General features: G+C 39.6%; 1 protein-coding gene across 2 annotated transcripts in view; it reads left to right on the top strand.

Moving 5' to 3' along the window:
• KREMEN1 (kringle containing transmembrane protein 1) overlaps positions 1-21,507 on the top strand; it is a 54,403-nt gene that overhangs the window by 9,181 nt on the left and 23,715 nt on the right. For both annotated transcript variants that reach the window (XM_084253873.1, XM_084253872.1), the window contains exons 2-3: positions 11,255-11,417; positions 15,083-15,174. In XM_084253873.1, the coding sequence (XP_084109999.1) occupies positions 11,255-11,417; positions 15,083-15,174 (255 nt within the window). The remainder of the gene's footprint in view (positions 1-11,254; positions 11,418-15,082; positions 15,175-21,507) is intronic.

The raw sequence follows: 21,507 nt of genomic DNA, 5'->3' as shown, positions 1-21,507 counted from the left end.
ATATGGTCAGTAGTTTCTGAGGCTACAAAGATGAATGAGATACTGATACTCAAGAAACTAATGGACTAGTGGAAGCAAGGCCAAGTGCTTCTTGAGCCATCATGGTTTAAGTTGATCAAGTCTTATAAGCACTGTGGTAGCAGGTGCTGTGGGACTTGTTTTAAAGCTCTTGATTTCTGCAGGATATAGTGCTATTTGTTATAGATCCTGAGCTTTCAAATACTTCTCCATTTTTGTCCTGTTTTTGTTTTTTTTTTCCTATGGAATTGGCTTATAATGAACTAAATTACTGTCCGTCAGAGAATGGGATTTTGAGCTTTAAAACATCATATGCTTAGAAGCCTTCCTGGTGGTGCAGGGGTTAAGTCTCCGTGCTATGAGGCTGTCTGCAGCCAGTGCGGTATGAGTTACCCTGGCCAGGGAGCTGGCCCACATGTCACAACAGACCTCTCCTGTCTTGCGCACCGCTCCCCTCAGCAGTGTATTTCAGTCTGCCTGTTCTGTTCCTCACTCTGTCTCTGGTGAATCTTCTTACCCCCCATACCTCTGCCCTGTACCCCAGTTGTTATATACATAAATAAATAAATCTTAAAAAAAAATAAAACAACTTATGCTTCCTGTTCCCTTATGTGAAAAATATTGCTAATGTGAAATTTTAATTCAAAATTGAAGAGGATACTTATAAATAAATATCTAAAGTACATTGAGAGAGATATAATAACTACAGAATATGTTCTGTGGGTATTGGCAGTAAAATCCATGGTTAATTAATGAAATATTTTTCTAAGAACTTCTGAGCCAATGACTTCTGAGTAAGTCTGTTCTTTAACTGAGGTTTGACTTACTCTATCTCTATATATTTTATCTCTATATATTTTAAAGCTAGATACTGATAGGTTAATGGTTATTCTTTCTCAGAAAGAATGGCAAAAATACATGTACTTCACAGTGGCAATCATGGCATATTTTCCAGTGAGTCCTGCCTGGGTAGGAGTGGAGCATATTCAAGATGAGAGTCAAAAAACAAAAACAAAAAGACAAAACCAAGATGAGAGCCAGATGGGGAAAGCCTGGTCCTCAACCAGCACTCTACTCTGGGTCTTCTTTGCCTTAACAATTGTTTTTCAGTTTTTCATGTAGTAATAATAGGGCCATGCCGAAATGTTTTTATGGGTCTTTAAATTTAAATAGCTGGTTATATGTTAATAGAGATGAAAAACTGGAGATTCAAATCGAAGAATTCAAGTCCCCTTCCAGAAGTATAAATTCTTTAGTTAAAATAAGAAGCATAGCATTTTCTTCTGTTACTGTTTGTTTGTTTGTTTTTAAGATTTATTTATTTATGCTTACAAGAGCTGGGGTACAGGCCAGAGATGTGGGGGGGGGGCGTGCTGAGAGGATTCACCAGAGACAGAGTGGGGAGCAGAACAAGCAGACTGAGTGAAATACACTGCTGAGGGGAGCAGGGGGAGAGACAGGAGATGTCTGCTGCGCCATGTGGGTTGCTCCCTGGCTGGCCAGGGATTGAACTCATGCTGCAGAGGCTTCAGATTGCTTCATAGTGCGATGCTTAACCCCTTGCGCCACCAGGGAGGCCCTTCTGTTATTATTTTTAAGGACACTGTTTTCTTGAATGAAAAGGAAGGTCTAAAATATATTTTAATGAAAAAGCTACTGATAACATAAAAAATAGCAATGATTATTTTCTGTGATACTCCTACTGTGGACAAAAGTACAATTTGTTCTGTGGTCATTTGAACTGTTAATATGTGGTCCAAGAATATGATACATGAATGTTTATCTTGATTTAAAATGACTGGTTTTATGGATGATATTTATTTATAAAGAACCTAAAGTAGCTTAATTGTAAAGCAAAATGTTAGTAACTATATTAAAGAGACCCTGTAAAACTTTTATCATGGGAAATTTCAAACATGTACAAAAATTCAGGAATATAATGAAGTTGCATGTCTATATATCTCCCAGCTTCCATGGCTATCAGTCATGGCCAGTAAAATTTCATTCACACCCTATTCATTCCCCAACTAGAATAGTTTGGTGATAAATTCCAGCTATCATCTTATCTGTATTTCAATAGGTATGCCTAAAGGATAAGAATTTTTTCAAAAGCACAGTAATGGTATTGTTATCACACCTTAAAAAACTAACAATCCATTAATACAATCAACTATCCTATTAGTATTCAATATTCAAATTTCCCTAGTTGTCTCATAACTGCTTTTTACATTCAAATCAGAACCTAAGCAAGGTATGACTAGAGAATGTGACTTTGTTTCTATTAACCTGTGTTTTCTCTCTTTTTCCCTTGCAATTTATATATTGAAGATGAGGTTTCTTCTAAGCAAAAGAATGCTTATTAACCTCTTCAGAGAAAGGGCTCACATGGGAAGTGAGTTGTTTTTACCTTAGGCTTCTCACTTCCATAAGAGAAATATGTAGAATTAGAGAATCTTAAGCCTGGAAGAGACTTTTAGCCAGTAGTTCTTTCTAGTCATATCACATTTGACTTTTGAATCTCACTTTATTTATTTATTTATTTATTTTTTAAAGATTTATTTATACAAGCACCTGGTACAGTCAGAAGTGCAGGAGGGTGAGAGAATTTACCAGAGCCAGAGTGGGGAACAGAACAGGCAGACTGACAAAGTACACTGCTGAGGAGAGCAGCAGGCAAGACAGGAGAGGTCTGTTGTGCCATGTGGGACCCTCGCCAGCGGCCGGGGATCGAACCGGCACTGCAGAGGCTGCGGGCAGCTTCACAGCCCAGCACTCAACCATTGCGCCACCAGGGAGGCCCTGAATCTCACTTCGTTTTGTTAGAATCTTGAAATTAGAGAGAATGTTGAAACCTCTGGCTCATATCTCCTTGTTTCACAGGTGAAGAAATGAAACCGCAGGTTGTCTGGGTGACTTACTTAAATCACAGTGTCAGCTGCTTATCTGGTATAATTTCCTCTTTATTCCAGTGGTACTCACTGTGTACTTTGTGTTTAGAGAATTCTCCACCCCAACCCAAACTGACCTTGCTCTATTCTAGACCTGATAACCTTTCTCCATATGCTTGTGAGAATCACAGCCATTATTAAATATGAGAGATTGTTCTGTCATGGCTTCAGCTATGTGGGGGTGGGAAAAAGTTGGAGGCCACTGCCTTCCTAGGGCCATGAGCCTCTTTACTACAGGGTTCCACAAAATGGAAACAAGCCTTCCTGTAGTGCTTTTGAGTATCTGAGGGCAAAGGCGGTTTGCCAGGAGCCTGGGCGTACCCACAAGTTCCCACCGGACACCAGAATGTACTGGAAATCCAACCAAGCAGCAGATCTGTTGTGTAAACATTTGACAGCACTCACTGTTGTGTTGCTCCAAATGTTAAAAGGAGCTTTTTCCACCTAAGTCTTGTATTTCTGTAATTGACCCACCTACCAAATTTTATAGATGCCTGTAAAAGAACAGAAGATATTCCCACTGGAAAATATTCTTCCATCTTACTTTAAGATGCCAAGATTGAACCTAATGTTTACTCATTCATATTGATTCCAAACTAAGCCCAAACCAGCCAGATTCCTCCAACATTGGATCAATGGAAATGTTAAGTGCTACATAGACCATAGAGTTAATTTTAAGGATTAAAAACAGTGATTCCCGGGTTTCCCCTGGTGGCGCAGTGGTTGAGTGCTGGGCTGCGAAGTGCGTGCAGCCTCAGCAGTGCCAGTTCGATCCCCAGCCACTGGGGGAGGGTCCCACATGGCGTGCAGACCTCCCCTGCTGCCTGCTGCTCCCCTCAGCAGTGTACTTCGTCACTCTGCCTGTTCTGCTGTCCTCTCTGGCTCTGGTGAATTCTCTCACCCTCCCGCGCTTCTGACTGTACTCAGTGCTTGTATGCATAAATAAATCAATCTTAAAAAAAAAACTTAAAAAAAAAACAGTGATTCCCATGAATATTATATGTAGAAATCCCACTGGTAATTCTACCAGAAAAACTAGGAATATTCTAGACTCAATATGAGAAAAGTTTTCACATAGTGTTTCTCAATAGTGTGGTTTTGGACAAATAGTAAAATTAATAATGACCTATTAGTAGTGCTTTTTAAGAACATTCTTCAACTTTATTAACTCTTACCAAGAGAAACAGAGTGTCTTTAAATTAGCTGCTGCTTTCCTACATCTAGCTCACATATGTTAAGTTTAATTATGTTAAAAGAATACCTTGTTATAGTTTTAAGCATGAACTTTAAAAATGCAGCGCATGTATAAGCTGGTAGTTATATTGCCTGAGACTCTATTAACTTGGTATTTTCCTCACTTATAGTAAGTACAAATATTGAATTATGATTTCAGGAGCATATATAACAGTGATGTTTCATCATGTGTACTTTGAATTTTTGATTAAGTAAAATCTACTGGTTTCATTTTACTTTTTGTTTGTTTGCCTCTTAACTCATTGAATGCTAGGACTCAACACTGGGTTCAGGCCACATTATTTCCCTTTCTTTTTTCTTCAGTATATAATTGTTTCTCAAGAGAAATTATTCCTTAGCCCAAATATTCACGTTTCATGGTTCAGGAACACAGGCTAGTGATAAACATCCATGGAAGTCAAGCCAAAGGAATACTTTGTTTCAAGATCACTTTGCACTCTGAAAGATACCAGCCTTCTTCTTCTCTTCCACATCTTTCACAGAATCATAATTTCTGTAGAAATCTATGTATGCCTTCTTTCTTGGTTCAGCCATAGCAAACTAATATCCCCTCCAGGGGTACAACGAATGCACCAATAATATGAAATTGCAGACGCTGGGCAGAAGCCCTCACATCTGAGATTTCGGCAAAACCCTGGAAGTCATGGTAGTTATTCTCCTCAACAGGGTCATCCTTCCACACTGGAGGAGAAATGGAGAGTGCTCATTTATTTTACCATATACATTTTTTACCATATACCATATACATTTTACCATATACATATTTTACCATATACATTTTCTATCCTAATGGTAGCCTGATAACTATAAACAATGTTAGTAGGATGATGCGCCAATCAACTCATGTTATATTGCTTTTTATAGGTGATTATTTTTATGGACTAGAATAAACGATATGATCTTGATGGTTATAATATTTTCAAATTTATAATAACATTAGCTTATTTTAAAAATTATGATTACATAATAATTTATTAGGTACCTACTGTTGTTCTAGACATTTTACTTGCATATCCTTCAACTCTTTCTGATTGCCCTGAACTATAAATAATCTAAGCCCCCATTTTACAAGTGAAGAAACTGAGGCTTGAAGAGGTTTGCTTAGTGGTAATGCTTGTAAACCACAAGGCTAAGATCTGACTCTAGCTACTAACATGAGCTTTCCATACTGTACCACATTGTTGCTAGAAGTTTTCTATGCAGAAAAATATTTGATGTAAACTATTTCATAGCTTTTGTAATGAAATAATCCTATAAAGTCCTTCCTCCCTCCTTAGCTTTCCTGCTTCTCTATTTTGTAGCTGTCACTTATTCAGGGGGTCCTTGACTTAGATTAGTAGGTCTTGGGGCTGCATAGAAGGGCTTCAGGGACTCTATGAATACTTCTGAAATTGTATGTATTTATATGTAACATATATATATATATATATATATATAAATAAATCTAGTCATCCCCCTCATTTCAGAGATAAAGAAACTTTTACAAAAAGGATGTGTTGTGTAAGAAGTCAGCAGAGAGGGACCAAGTCAGAGAAGCAGAGCGGTGCTATTATTCTTCAGTGCTTTCCCCTGCCCATGGGGCTTTCCCTGTCCTGACTAAGAGGCCATGCCATCCTCTGCTCTCAGACAGCCATGTTAGTGCCTTTCTCTCCTCTCTATTGCATCTCCATTCCAGTATGTGAAATTCATAAATTGTTAAATGATTGTCCATTAAATCATTAGGTAGACTGACTTTAAGAATTGCAATGTGTGAAGTGGACCACACACAGAAAGAAAAAAAAAAAAAAAAAAAAAAAGAATTGCAATGTGAGGGGCCTCCCTGGTGGCGCAAGGAGTTAAGACGCAACCTATGAAGCAATCTGCAGCCATTGCAGCATGAGTTAGATCCCCTGCCAGGGATACCCACATGGTGCAGCATTCCTCTTCTGACTGGCCCCCACTGCTCCCCTCAGCAGTGTGTTTCAGTCAATCTGCCTATTCTGTTCCCCACTCTGTCTCTGGTGAATCCTCTCAACCCACGCCCCCCATGCCTCTGGCCTGTACCCCAGTTCTTGTGTGCATAAATAAATAAATCTTTAAAAAAAATTGCAATTTAGAAAATATAATTGGAAATATATAAAAGTCTTCTGTAGCCCATGCCTCTAAATTAATTGAAATCTTCAAATAATTTTGCATACAGCCTTGAGTATGTGAGATTCTGGAGAATTTGAAGTGTACATATCAAAATTTTGCATATATATCAGTCAATCCTTTTTTTATACCCAATCCTTCTAAATTTCAAGAATAATGAATAGTAATAGTTTGATGAGGGAAACTGTTACTAGCTTTTATTTTATTATTTAAAAAAATTATTTATTTATTTATTCATACAAGAGATGGGATGTAGGTCAGAGGTACAGGGGTGGGGGCGGTGAGAGGATTCACCAGAGACAGATTGGGGAGCAGAACAGACAGATCTACTGAAATACACTGCTGAGGGGAGCAGCAGGTGAGACAGGAGAGGTCTGCTGTGCCACTGGGTTATCTCCCTGGCCAGGGATCTAACTCATGCTGTAGTTGCTGGCGATAGCTTGATAGGTCTGAGACTTTAACCCCTGGGTCACCAGGGAGACCCCTACTAGCTTTTATTAACAATAAAAGGTAATGAGCTTTCATCCAAACATAGTTTTTGACCTCAGATCTTATTCCCACAGGTTCTATGGAAACCAGAGGATTTGCATGTCCTAATGAGATTCCACTTACCTCAAAGGGATTGCGATAAAATTACCATCTCCAATGTTTAAAATAAATGTCATGTACATTCTTTGGAGGATTTTGGAAATGGAGGGAAAAAATAGGGGACTACCAACCTAGAAAGCTAAAATTGACCCCCCCACCCCCCGCCGTGGCACAAGGGATTAAGTCTCAGCACTATGAAGTTATCACCAGCCACTGCAGCATGAGTTCAATCCCCAGCCAGGGAGCTAACTCACATGGCACAGCAGACCTCTCCTGACTCACCCACTGCTCCCCTCAGCAGTGTATTTCCGTAGATCCGCCTGTTCTGCTCCCCACTCTGTCTCTGATGTATCTTCTTACCCCTCCACCCCCCACACCTCTGGCCTACACCCCAGCTCTTGTGTGCATAAATAAATAAATCTTACAAAAAAAAAAAGATAAGTTAGATCATGTCATTTCTCTGCTCAGAGAAATGACAGTAGTTCCCACTCACACCTAGAACAAAAGCCAAAATCTAATTTATATAACCCTCAACACTTTACAGGTCCTGATCTTGCATACCTCCTCCTCTTCATTTTCTACCCACCCTGCCCCAGGCACACATCCTACTTCAGTTATCATAGAGAAATCAAGAAGTTGTCTTGTGGTTCCCCAAACCTGCCAAGCACATTGGTGCTCATAGTGTGCTTGCATATTCTGTGCCCTCTGCCATTAACACTTTCCACATTTCTTCCTCACTTGGTCCACATCCCTGCTCTTCTCTCCTCTCTAGGCCTTTCCTGACCTGTATCTAAAAGAGAACTTTCTCTATTGGGTTCCCATCTCCTTATTCCATTTTTCCTTATATAGCTTTTCACAATATGATGGGAATTTTGATTGGTGTCTCTTCTGTTAGCATATAAGCTCCATTAATGCAGAGTATTCCCCACTGTAGCCCCAGTAAGTATGGAATTAATACTTGTTGAATGAGTTAATGAGTATAGGCTTTGCTCATTCTCTTTCACTGACTATACAGTTGGTCATATGATATTTTATTTTTTTATTATTTTTAAAAAGATTTATTTATTTATACAAGCACTGGGTATAGTCAGAAGCGCGGGAGGGTGAGAGAATCTACCAGAGCCAGAGCGGGGAGCAGAGCAGGCAGAAGGACCGAAGTACACTGCTGAGGGGAGCAGCGGCGGCAGGAGAGGTCTGCGCACCATGTGGGACCCTCCTCCGGTGGCTGGGGAGCAGCCGGGGATCGAACTGGCGCTGCAGAGGCTGCAGGCAGCTTTGCAACCCAGCGCTCAACCGCTGCGCCACCGGGGAGGCCCTGATATTTTATTTTTTATTTATTTAAATTATTCCTTGCTTATCTAGCTAACAACCTTATGTCAGTTTCATAGCAATAGAACAAAAAGGTGACAGGGTCCTCATTGCTTAGTACATATCCTAGAATTCTGATGAAATCAAGTGCACACATATTCTAAATCCAAAGTACACAAGTTTGTTTTTCTTGCTTTTTCCCACAATTGACATGCACTGGTGAGTGGTCAAAAAATGAAAATAAAATACTGTACTTTGCCTCAATTTCCCTAGAATAACTCAGAACTAGATTTGGTTTGGGAGGAACAGACTAAAACAAACAGCCCACACTTTCTTATTCCTTCTCTCAGATGCCATCTCATCTGCTTGTGTAGATGAGGACTTAACACTTGTGTGGATGACTCCTGTTGTATTCCAACATCAGTCAAATGAGCCTCTGGGAACACTGACTGTAGGTTGCTGTATATTGATTGCTAAGGCCTTCCATTGGTTGGCTTGCATTTCTGGCTCCTGGGCCACTCCTCAACCACTTTTGATAGGAGAAAAAGAGGTTTTAGTGCATATTAATTAAAGTTCTAAAAATTGACAAAGGTTGACTTGATGTTCTTAAATCATCTAGGCTAGTGCTTCCCAAACCAAATTACTTAACAAAATCACATGGACAGCTTTTTAGAAACACAGGTTTCCAAGTCCCATTCTAGCCCTGGGATAAGATGGGGCTCTGGTGTCTGGTGTGGTTCTCTTTCTTTTCCTCCTCCCTCCCCTCTTTATCATCCTCTTCTTTTTCATCATCCCCTATAATAGATCATATATGTTCCTAGTGCTGATAAGTGCTACCAAGCAAACAATGACAGAAAAATAGGAGTAGAGATGGTGTGGGCGGGGGGGGGGGGTCGGTTCTGAGGAGGCATCATTTGGTCTACTATGGGAAGTATTAGGGGGAATAACATTTTTAAGCAAGAAATGGTGTGGTGTGTTCACAAAATTAAAAGCTGACTAGTGTGATTGGAACATAGTGATTAGGGGGGAGATCTTGGTGTACTGTGGGAGGGAGGGCCTGGAGACTTTGCAGACAAAAAGGAAGGGTTTGGGGTTTTTCCCCAGCACTGATATCTTCCTGAGAACTCTGAGCACTGTCTGGAGTCTAGATTGCGGGAGAATAAAAGTTGAAATTGTGACACGAGACATTTTGGTAATGAGTGGTCTAAAATAGTGGCACCCAAGAGAGAGGCAAGGGTGGTTTTGGGGTACATATTTTTAAAAGGTTGATAGGACTTGCCGATGAGTAGGAAGTGGGATTAGGGAGAGGGTGGGGAAAGCAAGGATAATACCAAGGTATGGGGGTGGCTTAGAGGCAATATTGGGTGTGGTTAAGTGCCAGTTGCCTCATGGCAAACTGGCAAACTGGCAAAATGGGAGTAGTAAGGGGGTGGTACAGAATCAATATTTGTAAAGCTCTTAGAATAGAGGTTGGCACACAGTACAGCACTATGTAAGTCATAGTGCTGATGTGGATGGTGTTATATTCAAGGCCGCACAGCTGGTTAGCAACAAGTCCAGGATGAGAAGCCAGGCTTAGCTTTTTGGTTCAGTATATTTTAAGCTGTACCGAGCTGTCTCCTTCAATTACTATTGAACTTTTCATTTATGCATGTTCTTGGTAGAGGATTTACTCGAAGTGGTACACGATGAGTCTCCCTTATTGTAACATGAGTGTTACACAAAACACAATAAATTGATAGAGTGTTATGTATAGCTTGGAATCCCAGGTTATTGTAGCTGTCCTAAAATGGCACAATTCCAGAGAAAAATCAGGGCCCAGATTGTGGGATGAAGGGGTACCAAAAGAGAGGTGTTCTCTGGACAGAATTTAAATATTAAGGGAAATATCTTCCAGAATATAGATGTGCTCATGTTGTGCACATGCTTAGGCTGGAGTAGACTCATGCACTGCAACAGGAGACAGCATTAAGTGTCCTTCATATCGGAAGTTATAGGTCAGGATGTGCCAGGAGGAGGAAAGAAATAAAGCTAAGAATGTTAGCGTAACTCCTCCACATTGTCAGATTTCTAGTGATACATCTTAAAAGAAGTGTTTGAAGTGCTTCTATCTGTCAGTTTCAACTAAACTAATTTTTAAAAATTGCTCTTTGTGCTTTGCCTTTCTCATGAACCTCTGAGAGTTTAATGCATGCAATATGTGGGGGAAAATCCTATCAGCCTCAATTCCCATCCCCCTAAAGTCTGAGAAGCAGATTTTAGAAGCATATTGTTTCACCTGCAAGGATTTTGTCATTTTATTAAATGGACTGGAGACCATGTTCAGTGTGTTTTGTAGGAAGATATTTCAGAAAAAGGTGCAGAAAATGGCTAGTTGGCCCCTCTTCCCTGTGTTGACTGTCTCTTTAGTTGCACCTCTATCTCAAACAGCATAGGAAGGACTGTTCTTCATTACCAGGGAATGTGAGTCATTCCCAGACTTGTGTGATTGGGATTCCAAAGCGTTGCTGTATCCGATGGTCTTATTAAATCCAAGTGTCAGTGCAGCCTTTCAGACTGTAGGGGAGAGCTCTGTTACAGCTGGTGACCTGGTTCTAGTTACCACACAGAGACACTGGCAAGAGCAGTGACCCCCTCTGAGCACCCAGAATTCCTCATGGATGGCTGTTCCCAACTGTTCCCAGATTTGGGGGTTTGCTGGTTCACTTCATGGGCCTCAACACATTTCAGCTCCCTGTTTATAGGCTCTTTGGGATCTGTATACTTCAGGGGGAAATGTTCTAGTGTCTGTAGACAAGCCAGTGCTACAATTTAACCTAGCCTTTATAGGGTACCTCATTTCAGATTTACTCAGCCCTAACATGTTAACATCACCGTGACCAGGATCTAGCAAGACATTATCCATTCTCAGTTTGGTCCAAGCAAAACAAATAAAACATCAACTAAAGAGGGAGGGGACTATAGATGTTGCCAGAAAATTAGTTTGCTCTGTCTTTTCTTTCTCCTAGAATGTTTCACAGCCAATGGTGCAGATTATAGGGGAACGCAGAACTGGACGGCACTACAAGGCGGGAAGCCATGTCTGTTCTGGAACGAGACTTTTCAGCATCCATACAACACTCTGAAATACCCCAATGGGGAGGGGGGCCTGGGCGAGCATAACTATTGCAGGTAAGATGGTGCTTCCCTATACTTAAGAAAATCTCTGGTCTCCTCTTCAGACCCCTTCCAACCTTGCTCACTATTAAGGAAGTCTGTTTTTGACTCATTTTGGCCAACTTAGAAGACCTTTATTGTCACTGTTTTAAAAATCTTTGTCCCACCCTCACACACATACACATTCTATTCATCTTTTCAATTAGGATTGCTTTGATCCTGGTTTTTAGACCTCTGCTTTCCTATCTGGTCATTTTCATGTCTCTCGTGGAGGATTTTTACAGTTGACCTTACCACCAGGAAACAATACACAGACAGCAAAGCTTCTTAAGCTTTGGGGAATATAGTGGTCAAGAAAAGCACCATCTGTAACCCAAATCTTCCTCTGCTTCTGAGCAAAAAGGAAGTTGCCTTGCATAATCCCACCCCTTCCAAGTCCAGGATAACCTTGCTGTGGGAGCAGCATTAGCCATCAGATTTGTGCTGTTTCCGTCCTTTCAGTAGAGTAGGTGTTTCTTTCCCTTCACCTCCTGTGTCACTAGCAGGGGCTCTTAGCCTGAGATCTATGGTGTTTCAATTATGTACTCAAAATTTTTTGGGAACCTGATCCATGACTTTAATCAGATTTTCAAAGTTACTTATGCTCCAAAAGAAGTTAAGAATCACTGATCTGTAAGGACAGTCAAAATTCTAAGCACTTTTGTTTATGGTGATGTTTTGTTTATGGCACTTTTGTTTCACTCGCAAGTTCCTGGTAATATGTCTCATTGTTTAGCAATGTGTTGAATTTAATTATTAATAGGACAGGTGCAAAGGCAGCCTCTTGGGCTATTGGGATAGGGAAAAATGATCGCTGTAGTACACTTTGAGCAATACACTCTCCTTCATTTTACCAGTATGTTGGAATCTCAGCCCTGGCACTGTTGACCCAGCTGAGCCAAGATATTTATACCTTTGTGGGCCTCACTGTTTACCTTCTGCGCTCCCTGTGTACCTTTGCTCACATTCTAGGGCCCTGTGGTTGTCTTGAAGTCACCAGGCCTGTAATCCATGTTATCTTTATCCATGTACATTCAGCTCTTTTGTTCACCGCTGTCCTAAGTTGTACCAACTGGCCATTCCCCCATAGTTGCTGTTGCATTATTTTTCGTTTGTTATTATAAAACTGTTAAAAGCTTTTTAAAAATCTCAGACATAGCAAATAGATATTGTTTAAAGTCCCCCTCATTTTACTTCTTTCCCACCAAATCCTCCCTATCAAGCCCCACTTTCCAGAACTAATAATTTGTATATAGGCTATTCCACATTTTGCTATCTTTTGTATTTTATTATGAAAGTTATATATGCTCATTAATTCTTTTACATTTTATTTTGAAAGTTATTCATGTCCATTAATTTTTGCCTTTACATATTAAAAAAATTAGTCCATTCTGGTTTATTTCTTGCTCTAGTTTTTTTATTCATAGGAATAGTTGGGTTGGGTTGGGAAGAATGTTTAGGAAGAAAACCAGTGTTTGTTTTTTGTTTTACATAATTATTTTCTTGTCCTAAAGTGTCTCTGTAGTGGGCTATTAGTTTATTCTCGTTCAGACTTGCTTTCTTTCAAGTAGTCTTCTCAGAAGATCTCCTGTTTTTAAGTCTGATTTAAAGTAAATGAAAATTTATAGTGAATTTTAATTTATATGAAAAAAATTGTTTTCTCACTGATCAGCACCTAGTTCTACTCATGGACTACCAGAAATGCACCAATAAATATCCACCAAGAGAACTGTAAGAGGCAGGGAGGACTACCTTCTTTCTCGGTCCTGACAGACTACAATCCTTTCCTTTGATTTGATGGAATGTACCAGACCTGAACTACCAGTTTATACTTCAAAAAGGGAGGCTGAAATTGTGGATTATTATTACATTGGAGACTCCCAGCCTTTGTTTCTGCACTGTAGCAAAGTTAAAGATAAGTTTGCTTGTTCCTTATTAAGCTATTCTGATGCTTTTCAGAATGGTTCTGACATTGATAACACACAGTTGTTTTCTAAGGTCTTTACCAAATACTACATCAAAGCTGAACACTGAATAGAGGGAGGAAAATGACAGTGAAACACTGTTTAAAGAAGGGCTTTGTTCAAGTTCTCCTACTTTGATTTCTCAGCTGACACCTGACACCATGTTTGTTTTGTGTGATGTTTCCAGACATGTTTGAGATGTCTAAGAGATGGCGAGTAATGGAAACACACTTCTCTGGATGAGACATATCTCTGGATTAGAGGGGAAGACAGAGAAGCCAAGGAAGAGCAGAGTTGGCGCTGGCACCTGCCTTTGGGCACAAAAATAAAAGGACCCTTTGTGCCTCAGGGCAGCTTATCTTCTGGGCCACACAATAGGCTTATCCCTTTCAGGCCTGATAGGGGTTGCTCCAAAGCTCTGGCTGCAGGGTCTTTATGCCCATTTCCGGCCTAACCGGAGTGTCACGTTTCCAGTGTTCTGAGTCTAAATAAAGGGAGCTTGTAAAGCAGTGAGGAGAGGCCAGGCTTTTCTGTGTGTCCAGTGGCCCTTGCCATTTTTCAGTCTGTTTCAGCTGTGTTGCCCACTATTGTGATGGCATCTCTGCATTGAAGGGACCTCAAAGGGCATTTATTCCAAGCCACTCATTTAGAAATGTGACATCTTTAAGAAATATTATTGTTACATAAAAAGTAGTTGGTAGGATTACAGGATTATATATTCTAACAAACTCCTTGGCAGAGTTTTCTTCAGAAGTCTCTGAGAAGTTGGTATTTTGAGGTAGAAGTAGGACCCATTTCTATCAGATATAAGTTGATAGAAACTTGATAGGTTTCACCTGATAGGTTCAGTGGCACCTATATTATGTGCATTTGATTTTATTGTTTCAAAATAACAAAGTGTTCATTGAAGAGGAAATAAGAAATTAAAATTGCCAGTAGTCCTATTATCCAGAAACACTTTCAAGGATTTACTGTACATCCTTCCCTTAAGGATATACATGTTTTCAAATAACAGCATTGTGTCTTCTGTCATGTTTTAAAATTACCTTTAAATAAAAGCCTAATAAGACATTGTAACTATCTTTCCATATCAATAAATATATCTCAACACATTTATTTGACCAGTCCTTAATTATTGGGCATTTATTCTTCCCAGATTTTGTATTATAGAAATTCTTGTGAACATCTTTATAAGCAAAGATTTTCTTAGAATAATATACTAAAGGAGACACTGCTGATTAAAAGGGAGTTTGCTTACTTTTAGGGTCTTTGACACTAATTACCAAATTGCTATCCTGACCATTTGTGTCCATTCACATTGTCACTCAAGTTTTGAGGGCACCTGTGTTCGCCCTGTGTTCTCTCAGCTGTGGGAAATGCTGCAGTCCCAAACATGCCCAGCACTGTTTGGCATGATTTCTTTAGTGGTCATTTGTCCCAGTTACACTGTAGTGAGTTTGTGTAAACAAGTAACACCTTTGATCACACCCCTCCCCACCTGGTTTTGTAGTTTACCATTTTTTTTCTTCATAGGTGTTGGCATTGAGATACATTCCAAAGATAAGAAGTAATGAAGAAATGGAAACACTCCTTTTTGGTAGTGCTGAAAAACAATGAGCCAGGTGACTTGAACAATGGAAATGGAAACATTACTGGCTGTGTCCTTTTCACCAACAGAAACCCTGATGGAGATGTGAGCCCCTGGTGCTACGTGGCAGAGCATGAGGACGGTGTCTACTGGAAGTACTGTGAGATACCTGCTTGCCAAAGTAAGTCTCAAATGCACCTCCTGCAGGTTTAGGACACTGCCACCTAAGAAGCAAAGTGGAAGGCCACTGCAATGGGCCAGTAGTTGAGGCAGGTACATTCATAAAGCAGGTGAAAAGAGAAGCCATTCTGGGCTGATGATTTTCACTTTTCCTCATTGAAGCTTTTCAGAAATGGGAATGCCTAGTACTCTCAGCATCCCACCCCCTGAATGGATAAGCTCAATCAGAATTTCTGCTTTTATTTAATCTCCTCCACCTTAACTGCCTCAGAGATGGCAACAGCTCAGTAGCAGACTAGAATAAAAAGTGTTTTGTAAGTCTTCCTCTGTTAATTTGTGTTAATTTTTTGAAGTGAATGAAGAACACCCAAATAGACAGTAAAATTAAGTTACAACACTACTTATTATTTCCACTTGACATGATGTGTCAACTGAAAAATTATTTTTAGTAAATATCTAATTAGAGTCCCTCCAGAGCCAATGTGATGTTCCTTTTTCTCACATTAGCATAGTGTACACACATGCACATAAATCAATATATGTATATATTTACCACTTATAACTTGTCCTCTCTGCTAAAAGCCGTTTTCAGCCTTTTACTATAAGGTCTGTTTCTAACTGTTTCATTCATTCAGCCATTCATTCCTATGTTCAAAACCAAAACTGAACTGGGTGCTGTAAGGAGTTTACTATTGTAGTCTTGGTAATACCTTTAAATTTGCTAAAGAAGCAGAATTTCTCAGTCGTAGAGCTGAAGAAAAGGACAATTCACTCATAAGTATACCTGGCTATTTTTTCCTTATTTTTTAAACCTTCTTGCTCTCTCACCTTACTCACTCCTCAGTTCAGGAGGCTGTGTATATAGAATGATGTGGGGGTTCATGTGGGACCTGGGCCCCTCACTCGGGGCCACTACAGCAGTCTAAAATCTGATACCTCCAGCAAGAAGGGCAGCCCTTGACACCGGGCTGCAGGTGCAGTGCTCACCTTTCATGTGTTGCCACTGCCTGACAATTAGGCCCTGCTCTCACTATCCTTCCAATCTGAGTGTGTGTCTTGTTCAGTCCCAATTCTGAGAAAATAGTAAAGACTAGAAGAATAGGCTTTTGCTCAGTCTGCTTCATCAAAATTTAAAATGAAAAACATCTCATTTGGCTCTCGTTATGTAAAGAACAAAGCGGCAGGGGGAGAGGAAAGCAGATTTTCCTCGGTCCATTTGTTTTATACAAAGATAGTCTTTTAGTAACAGCCTATGTCACTCTCTCAGGAATAGTGAAGGGGGGATTTCAATCTGGGCGCTTTTATATGGAAAGATAATCCTCAACTTGCATTTATAAAATATAAATTGGGCCAATGGAAGCTGACTCATGTAGTTATTGAAACCAAATTATAACAAAATGGTACAAACCATCTAGTACCCCTTTAATTCTTAATATTTGTCAGATGTGCCTTGTTGTTCCAAAAAAAATTAGATATCATTTCCTTTTCTTATGGCTCTTTGGTAACTCTCTCAAAGTTTCAATAACTGGCCTTGAAATGGTCTGGATAGAGAGACTTACAAAAGTTGGGAATGAGAACTAGGAATACCAAGATTATAGGTGTGGGGTGAGTAGTTTTGGTTCTTTAGAAAATCTTACTGTTTGCTCTGTGGGCACCAGGGCCTCAGACCTTAAGTCTATCAGAAGATTGTGCTTTTAGTGTGTCTGATTAACAGTCCTGAAAATCTCCTGTGCTGTTTACAGCAAGAGTCCTTAGTAGTTGCCTGGTGGACTCAATTGAGATTCAGCCTGCCTGTTTTATGCTAGTTTTCCCCTATTTCTGGATATACAGAATCATGAATAATATGAGCCCTCTGTGAAGCTCACTATTCATGATTAGCATTGAATTTGTCATACAGGAAAAGGCCTGTGACATGATCAGATTCCTGGAAAGTTCATATCTGAATATAACAGACCCAGCAGGAGCCAGGGGGTACTGACTGTTTAGGGACAAAGCAGAATGTGGTTGAATGGTGGGCTATTGTGTGGAGACCGGAATCTCTGCCCCTTGGCATGTTACGTAGAGAGCTAAAACAAGCAGGGATGCAGAGATGAAGTATGAGTCAAAAAGAGGGCAAAGAGAAGTTTGAACTTTGCTCTTGACCTATGGAGCACAGATCAGAACTTACTATTAAATAGAAAACAACTCGAGGTAATTGGATTTGCTCTTCAAACCCCTTCTCCTGCAAGTTCTTTTTGTAGATAGAAGAAATGCAGATTTTTTAAAAGCAAATTACAATGTGATCAAATTTACCATCGCCCTAAATCTCACTCTCTAAATCTCTAATCCTGTTGGTTTGGCTTTTGAGGGGGGATATCATTTGACTTAATAACCTTTGCTTATCTCTCTTCTGTTAAGTAATTATCCTCACCATTCTAATTCCCATTTATTTCATTGCTTTTGAGGGACACTCTTGTATGGACCTCAACTTGGGCTTTTCTTTGATCTTTTTTACTTATAGGTTCTTTATAAAAGTTTTGTATGGTTTTTAAAAGTTAATAGTCTAGTCGTAAAGGAGGTTGGTCCTGCAAATGGCATTTAAAGACTAATATAATTTCTTCACATAACTAATTTGGGCCTGAGGTCACAGGCATGAGAAATTTACCTTCTCAACTTGGAGTGCTGTTTTTTGTATGCTATAAAATAGTCACCTGATTTCTGCAGGCCAACCATAAAAACCCATCTTTGAATCTTTGAAATAGGGACATTTGAATATTAGTTTATATTAAGGAATCAATTTTAATTTTATTAGCTACAATAACGGTATGGTGGTTATATATTTATTAAATATTTATTAAATACTTATTAAATACATATTTATTAAATGCAGGACTTTAATATATACATTTTTAAAAGTTCTTTTAAGTCACAGATACACTGAAATAGTTGTAGCTGAAATTACATTATATCTGGGTTTTGTTTTAGAATGATCTAGCCTACTAGAGAGTAAGTGGGTGGGAATAAGGGAGACAGATGAAACAAGAAGGGTAAAAATAAACAGATATATAGGTATGTATGGATGCTGGGTGGCAGGCTTATTATTCTTTCCTACTTTTGTGTGTTTGAAGGTTTCCATTGTAAATAAATTTTGTAAGTTTAAAAATTTTCATAACTTTTAAAATATTAAAAAATAAATACATGGATTAAAATGTGTAACATGAGTCACCTTAATTGTGATATTTTTTCATGTAGCTCACAGGTATCTGAGTTAGTTATTAAAATTACTGATTAAAGTTTCAGTTAATAAACTTAACTAAAATCATTAAAGTTATTGAAACTATTAGTTATTAAAAATAGTTTGTTATTAAAGGTAGTTATTTAAGTTATTAAAGTTTAAAATCACAAGAACTTTAAAAGTTATTAACTGTGACAAATGACATTTCTGAAGGTCCTGCCATATACCAGCCCTTATATAACATGGGAGACAGCAGGATGGCATGGTCTACAGCCTGTGGGGAGCTGCTAGTCTAAGACCAAAACCAGACACATAAACAGAAAAATGAATGCAAGACATCTCTAGTAAGTGAGATGAGTGAAGGGTTAGGAGGACTGAGGAAAACATCTGCCCTGGCATAGTGGGAGGCAGGAGCTACTGTTGGTCAAAGAGGTCTTCTGGAACAAGCATGGTCTTAGTACAAGATTTCTCTATCATTATGGTGTATACAGTGCACAATCTGAGTCAATAGGACTGGGTCAGGCCTGAGACTCTGCATTTCTAACAAGCCCGTGAGGTGCAGGATCACATTTTAAGTGTTCAGGTTCCAGATCTTAGGCTTGTTTGGAAGGAAGCAGTTTGCATGTGTACACATGCACAAACACACACACTGGTGGGTCCCAAGCAAGTCAGTGACAGGAATTTATAAGAGGAAAGGGCAGGTGATGAGATCTGAGAATTAGATGGGACCAGGTAATGGAAGGACTTGTGATCTGCCAACAGAACTTAGACTTGACCCAGGAAGATAGTGATAAGGAGAGAGTCGGGTATCAGAAGGAGAAATTTTTCCATAACTTCTTAAGCCTCTGTTTTAGGGATTTGGGAAGTTATTTCTCCCTCTTAATCCACAGGAAGTTCTCTGTTGACTATATCATTCATAAAGACCAGCTCTAAGAAGGTGCCAGGGTAGCACCTCTGCAGAGTGGGACCTCGTCATCGCAGCCCGTGACCTCACTGGCTCAAGTTCCTTTTAACTATATGACTCCTTGACTTTCTGAAAACACGTTTGTTGTTGGACTTCCCTGGTGGTGCAAGGGGTTAAGTCTCAGCACTGTCAAACTATCTCCAGTCACTGCAGCATCATTTGATCCCCGGCCAAGGAGCTGACCCACATGGCGCAGCAGAACTCTCCTGTCTCGCCTGCTGCACCCCTCAGCAGTGTATTTCAATAGATCTGCCTGTTCTGCTCCCCACTCTGTCTCTGATGAATCCTATCACCCACCACAGACACACCTCTGGCCTGCACCCCAGTTCTTATATTCATAAATAAATAAAAATAAATCTTAAAAAAACACACATTTATTGTTCCTTACAAAAATGCAGCCTGAGAAACAGGATTTGAAAGCTTCTATATGTGATCCCTAATAAGAGTTTTTAAAGCTTTGTTCATAGTTTGAGTCAAGGGCACTGTAGTAGTGGAGGTCAAAAAAGTCTCTCAATTATAGAAAATGTTTTGTTTCTTCTAGAACTTTCTACATTTTAGCATCAGCATTGATTTTTTTAGTATGTTTTGCTATTCTAGTTAATATTGAGTGTGTACTATGTACAAAGCACTCATATTCACATTATCTTATTTATTAACCTTTTCAACAGTCCTATGAAGCAGGTGACATGTCTACTCCTTCTCTACCATGGCTCAGATGAGAAAATGAGGCATGAGTAGTTAAGTGATTTGATGAGGATTACACTCTGAGCCAAAGAGGATCTGAATCTAGGACTCTAATGGCAAGACTAATGCCTTTTCCTTCCAGTACTTGAGAACAGCCCCATTTCCTTTATTTCCTTGAAAACAGGGGCCTAGGGATGGATCCAGGCCACTGTTGAGGTCATTTTTGAGAATTTTCTTTGTGGATTGTTTGGGAATTAGAGTTTGAAATTCTGATAGTATGTTGAATTATTAAGATTGCCTTTTTGATATTGTGGAAACCAAAGGATTAACTCAGTGGCGACAGAGGGTCTGCAGTTCAAGCTGTTAGCTCTAAGTCATTTTCTTTTCTTCTTTGGGTTTGGGAAATCCCAGGCCCCCGGAGTAAAGTAGGCACGATGGTATCCAGGAAGCATTTGTTGCGGAGCAGAGCCACTCTGGAGAATGTTGGGCTGACTCTGCGGGTGTTCCAGCCCAGCTGTTCTCAGCTGGGAAGGGTCTCCCCGGAGTTGGGCTCTTTTCCACTGAACACTGCCTTAGCAGCTTTGTCCAGGCTTCGTGGTCTCTCCCAAATCTCTATCTTCATTTCATGGGCTGAAGTTCATATTAAAAAAGACACATCTCTATGCAGCATTTATCCCTTACAGCTAAAATGAAACACCAAACAAAGGTTAGCCAAATCAGTATTAACGGATGTTAATTGTATAAATTATGCGGACTAATTTATTTTTTACCTGTTTCGTCTTTCCAGCACAATTATTTAACAGTTTTGTCTAATTGGACACTTTCAGATTACCCAAATTAACATTGAACCCTTTCAAATTACCCAAATTAACTTGTTTTGTATTAATTCTCACTTTATGTATGGTTTTGTTTTCCCAGCTAGACTCAGCTTTTCGGTGATAGGAGCAGGGGTAGCTCTGAAATTTCTGTGAAGGTGAGACTTAATTTACCAAGGGGGGACTAAAGATTTCTCTTAAAGCTGTATATGAATAGCAGCCACCCTCATTTTACTTGGATTGTATGTTTATTTATGGAGATTGTTGATGGAATTTATGGAGGCTTTATCCTCTCAATGCTCCTCCTTGGCAGCCACTGAAAGGGGCCATGTATTAACAATCTTTTGTAACAGAACACAGTGAAGGCTGTTAACAGGTGTTCACTAAATATTCTTGATTACATGATGTCATATCTCTTCCAATATGAAAGAAAACATAAGCTAGTGGAAAGAATGTGGATGTCAGAGTCACACTGGTTTAGGTTTGAATCATTACTCACTAAATAAAATTACTCTCCCCTGGGTCTTTGTTTCCTCATCTATGCTTTCCAGGGTTATTTTCAAGAGTAAATGAGTAAAATGCACATGACCCAAAGTCCAGGACTTGACACGTGGTGGGGCATGAAAGTTCCAGCAGGTGCTGTTTTGGCCAATGCTC

The sequence above is a fragment of the Talpa europaea genome (genome assembly GCF_964194135.1).
Source record: "Talpa europaea genome assembly, chromosome: 14".
NCBI classification, from domain to species: domain Eukaryota; kingdom Metazoa; phylum Chordata; class Mammalia; order Eulipotyphla; family Talpidae; genus Talpa; species Talpa europaea.
Note: the sequence above shows the minus strand (reverse complement) of the source record. Positions and strands in the feature narration are given on the sequence as shown.